General features: G+C 51.0%; 1 protein-coding gene across 1 annotated transcript; it reads left to right on the top strand.

Annotated features, from left to right (window-relative positions):
- Positions 1 to 1,270: 1,270 nt before the first annotated feature.
- LOC121835994 lies at positions 1,271 to 2,005 on the top strand (the record flags this gene model as incomplete). Its single annotated transcript, XM_042290591.1, has 1 exon — positions 1,271 to 2,005. A coding segment is annotated over exon 1 (735 nt), but the record flags the coding sequence as incomplete, so codon positions are not given.
- Positions 2,006 to 5,602: the final 3,597 nt, after the last annotated feature.

Raw genomic sequence — 5,602 nt, 5'->3', positions numbered from 1 at the left:
TTATGTGTTTACTCCAACTTAAGTCTTTAGAAAGTGTCACACCCAAGTATTTAAAACTATCAACTTCAACCAAAGGACTCCCATCAAGCTCGTAAGTATAAGAAAGAACCTTCTTAGTTTTGTTAGTTATTCGTGCGAAAACAGTTTTTTGTGTATTAATTTTCATCTTCCATTTCGAGCACCAGTCCTGAATAGACCCAACAGATGCACTTAATCTGCGCTGGTCGTCTTGCTCCTCGATTTTTGAATATACCAGACAATCATCCGCAAATAGTCGTACAGTAACCCCTTGATTTATTTCCGCCGCGATATCATTAATGTAAATTAAAAATAATACTGGCCCGAGTACTGACCCCTGGGGGACGCCCGAAGGCACTTCAGATACAATTGAACGGTCACCGTTAACCTCTACATACTGCACCCGATTAAATAAATACGCCCTGATCCAGAATATCACGGAACATCTGCTGGGGTTGCAAGCAACCCCAGCAGATGAGCCTTTGATAAGCGGCTAGTGGAATACACTGTTGCAGGGCTGGTTTCTCATGCTTCTCTGTGGGGGATACACGTCTTTTTAAAGTCGTTATCCGGGTGTGCCGGGTCCTGTACAACTTGGCGCTCGCGCTACACGCGTTGCTTATTGTGAATTCCACTGGTTGATCGGGCGTTCATTTCGAAATTCGCGAGGGAGGCGAAGATCCACTCCGTGGGACCCGCTGCAAAGGTAGATCATTTCTCGCTCCTGGAGAGACCCGTCGGAAACGGTCTGTCGTTCGAAATGACCTCTGTACGAACTTGACAAGCCCATTAACTTTGAAGCCCACTGAGTTTTTGGCTACCAATCAGTACGGTAACTGCCCAGGTGCGGAAGCAACACGCGACACATGCCGGGCGCATTCAGTCTCGTTCACAAAGTTGCGTTCGAGTGCGACTGCAACCACATGCGCCTCGTTAAGACTGCCTGCGTCGTGCTGTTGCTATTGTAAAACTTTCGGCGAGCCATCGGGGAGGCGCTGTGCTGCACGACACAACGTTGCGCACCGCGGTCGAAGCAAATGGGTGTACGAGCCTCTATTCGTACCACAGTTGTATCGTGCAAGTCAAGTCTACGTTGAATGTAAACCGCATTGTCATCTTTCCTAAGAGATTAACATGAGCCACGTGCCTAGTACCTGCACTGGCCGCGTCGGCCTATATTACAAACTGCTTACCGAATAGACGTCGTTGTTGACTTGCTACAGCCTATCTGATACATAGTGTCAGAAGTGGGATGCCGTCCACGTCGGTGATAGCTCGAAGAAAAGAGCGGAACGCAGTACTTTTCAACCCAATGGAACTCCTCAAGCCACCGGAGCCGCTGCTTCTATCCGGGAACGTTCCAAAAAACTGGGAGCTGTTTCGACAAATGTTCGAGCTGTTCCTGAAGGCAACGGCTTTACCAAAAGAACCAAGGTCTGAAGACGTCAAGACCGCGCTGCTGCTGAGTGCTGCTGGGGACAACGTCTTGGAAATATTCAAAAATTTTCGTTTCGCCGAGGATGAAGTCCAGGATGACTACGGAACGGTGGCGACCAAGTTTGAGGAGTACTGTCGCGAACAGCAGAATGAGGTCTATGAAAGGTACATATTCCGGACACGAATGCGAGTGGAGGCAGAGCCCTTCGAACATTTCTTGCGTGACTTGCGGAAACAAGCAGGCTGCTGCAACTTTGCGCAGTTAACCGACTCGGTTATCAGGGATCAGGTTGTGTTCGGAACAAATAATCCGAAGTTCCGGGAAAAAATGCTCAAGGAAAAGGACCTCACGCTGCTCAGGGCCGAACAGATCTGCAAAGCAGCGGAAGTATCGGCTCTGCAGAGCGAGGTGTTTGCGCAGGGGGAAAAGCTCGTGGCGCCCGTGAAAAAGAGGCAGCCATACAAGTGTGGCAAATGCAACCGCCAGCATGAGCGTGGGAGATGTCCGGCATTTGGAAAATCGTGTTTTATGTGCAGAGGCACTAATCACTTTGCGGCGTGCTGCAAGAGAGACCCCCGTGTTGGAGAAATTCTCAATGACCACGACAGCTTTGAGATTCTCGACGTGAAGATTTGTAGCGTCAGGAGCCAGGCAGATTGGATCATCAACGCAAGGGTGGCTGACCAGACAGTCTTCTTGAAGGTGGACATGGGCTCTCAAGCTAACTTGCTGCCCAACTCTGTCTATCGAAATTGCATGGACAAGGCAAGCTTGACGCCAAGCAGCTCCGTGCTTCGAGCACACAACGGAGACGTCATCAAGCACATCGGCGTAGCGAGCCTACTAGTATTTGCGAACAGTCACTCGGGAGACATCGACTTACTTCATTGTCAAGAAAGGCAACCAGGCAATACTCGGACTGCTTGCAAGCGAGGCGCACGGACTTGTGTCTCGCTCTGTGGATTCTGCGAACAGCAGTGGCACGAACAGAATTGTAAAGGAATTTCACTCATTGTTCGAAGGCACAGGCTGCGTGACACGACAGTACCAGATGATCCTGCGAAAGGACGCGACACCGGTGGTCCAGCCGGCACGATGGGTGGCCCTGGCACTCCGAGAGCCCCTTCGAGAAGAGCTGGAGCGCATGGAACGGGGAGGCAGCATACAAAAGGCCAACAAGCCAACGGACTGGGTGAGTCCCCTCGTCCTCGTACGAAAAAAAAGACGGCAAACTCCGCGTTCGCATTGGCCCCAGACGTATTAACGATTGTCTAAAGCGCGAACACTGCCCGATGGCTAAGCGCGAGGACATTGAGGCCGAACTAGTGGGGGCCAGACCCTTTTCCCGTCTCGACGCGTACTCTGGGCTCCAACAAATTTCCTTAGATGAGGCCACTTCGACCATTTGCACGCTCCGCACGCCTTTCGGGCGTTACCCGTTATTGAGGCTTCCCTTCGGGATAGCATCGGCACCTGAGGTTTTTCAGAAAACTGTAAGCGAGATCTTTGACTCGGCCCCGGGAGTACGTGTGTACATTGACGATATTTTGATCTGGGGAGCAACGCAAGAGGAACACGATGCGCGCCTCCGAAACGCATTGCAGTTGGCCAGGCGGGCTGGCTTGACCTTCACTGCCGACAAGTGCAAGTTTGGGCTAACGGAGATCGACTACTTGGGTGACGTCATAAGCCAGGAAGGGATAAGGCCGAGCTCCGCGTTAGTCACGTCGCTAGGCGAAATGTCGTGCCCAGGGACAAGGGGGCCGTGCATAGAATGCTTGGAGTAGCCAATTACTTTGGAAAATACTTACCGAATTTAGCGGCAAGAACAAAACTTTTGCGTGGTCTCATTCAAAAAGACACAGTCTTCGATTGGACGGACAACCACGCCAAGGAAAGGAAGGAAATCTGCGTAATGCTTAATAGTGCGCCTTTGCTGGCTATATTTGATTCAGCCCGAGAAACAAAAATCTCTTTTGACGCGTCAAGAAATGGGCTGGGAGCCGCACTAATACAGCGTCACGGCGACAGCTGGCGGCCTGTAGCTTACGGATCACGGGTTATGACAGGCCCAGAACAAAGATATTCGCAGATTGAAAAGGAAGCGATGGGTATCACTTTTGGCTGCGAGAAATTTCACGACTTTGTGTATGATCGTAACATACTAATCGAAACAGACCACCGGCCACTGATAGCGATTGCTTCGAAAGGAATTGGTGACATGCTTTCGCGACTTCAGCATTTTTTCCTGCGTTTACTTAGGCACGATTACGCCCTTCAATTCGTACCAGTAAATCTCCTCACCGACATGCTCCTCACCGACATGCTGTCAAGGTCATCACCAGTGAAGACCGGAGGTACCGCCGGCTCGACCGAAGATGTGGAAGTTCACGCCCTGATCGTGGTCGCGGGCTTGGTAAGTGAAAAAACCTTGAATCGCCTGGCTGAAGCGACCGCAAAAAACCCGGACTTGCAGTCAATCATACGCTACATGAACGGCAGCGGTGATGTGGAAGGCCAACTGAAACCACTAGTTTCCGTGTTATCACTTGTTCAAGGAACTGTATTGAAGGTGAGCAGAGTGGTGATCCCAAAGTCCATGAGGCCGGGAATTCTTAAACGAATCCATGAAGGACATTTGGGCCTTAACAAGTGCCCGACGCTCGGTGTTCTGGCCTGGGCTTAACTCGGACATTGAAACTTTGCTGCAAGGCTGCGCCGTGTGCCGAAAGTATGCGTACTGACAACCGAGCGAGCCTCTTATAGAAAAGTCAACGCCAGATCACCGATGGTACAGAGTTGGGATTGACCTCTTTCAGCATGGGGGAGTTCGTACCTGTGTGTATGGATGCGCTTTCTAAGTTTCCGGAGGTGGAAAAACTAGGGGACACCGCGGCACGCGCCGTTATTTCAAAGTTGAGCGCTATCTTCTCAAGATACAGAATCCCGATGGAAGTGTGCAGCCCGACAACGGTCCGCAGTTTTCATCTCATGACTTTGCCGTTTTTGCTTCCAGATACGATTTCAAACATGTGACGTCGAGCCCACAGTTTCCCCAATCAAACGGACTCGCCGTAAAAGGGGTGCAGAATGTCAAGCGAATCCTGAAGAAGACTGAAGAGGCCCACGAGGTCTTCTGGCTTGGACTGCTTAGCTACCGGTCCACACCACTAGAAGATGGTCGATCGCCGGGAGAGCTGCTACAAGGCAGAAGGTTTCGCGGCCGACTTCCTGACTTCAACCAACAATTACGCAGGTGTGTTTTTGAGCACGAGCAACTGGCAACGCGAGGAAGGAGTCTGATCGAACTCAAGAAAGGGGAGGTCGTGAGGGTGAGAGACAAAGTGTGGGGCCTGCAGTGAGCTCCTGTTTTGTGTTCAGAGGCACCAAGATCGTATCGGGTTGTTACCGAGGGCAACCGAGTTCTTCGACGCAACCGACGACATCTTTTTGCAACAGGCGAGCCCTTTAGTGAAGAGGCTGCCGAAATCAATAACTCGGATAGTGACAGTCCTTCCGAGGCAGTAGCTGCGGCAACACCACTCTCCTGCCACAAACCCACCAACGCCGCCGGCTGACAAGCGTCTAACACCTGCGGCTCCGAGGCGATCCACACGGCAAACCCGAAAACCAGAGCGGCTGCAGTACGATCACAACTTGGCACAACTCCAGCGTATTTATAATTGGAACTCTTAATCGCATTCGTAGACAGAGGAAAATGTATCGTGCAAGTCACGTCTACGTTGAATGTAAACCGCATTGTCATTTTTCCTAAGAGATTAACATGAGCCACGTGCCTAGTATCTGTACTGGCAGCGTCGGCCTATATTACTAATTGCTTACCGAATAAACTTCGTTGTTGACTTGCTACAGCCTGTCGGATACACACGGTGATCATATAACAAATAGCGAAAAAGAAGTTCGCGTTGGTCACTGTCCTCAAAATCAATATCGGCGGGACACGCTAAGCGATCGCCAGCGATACAGCTGATTGCTGGTGAGACTAACAAGCACAAAGAGCGAGCAAACCTCACTTGCGCGGCCGTTGTCTAGTCTGTTCTTGCTTTATCGCACAAAGTAAAGCCGGCGAGAATTCAGTGGCGTAGCCTGGGAAAATTTCAGCTCCCCCCCCTCCCCCCCCCCCCC

This window comes from Ixodes scapularis, unplaced genomic scaffold (assembly GCF_016920785.2).
Source record: "Ixodes scapularis isolate PalLabHiFi unplaced genomic scaffold, ASM1692078v2 PGA_scaffold1__304_contigs__length_218370807, whole genome shotgun sequence".
Lineage (NCBI taxonomy): Eukaryota > Metazoa > Arthropoda > Arachnida > Ixodida > Ixodidae > Ixodes > Ixodes scapularis.
Note: the sequence above shows the minus strand (reverse complement) of the source record. Positions and strands in the feature narration are given on the sequence as shown.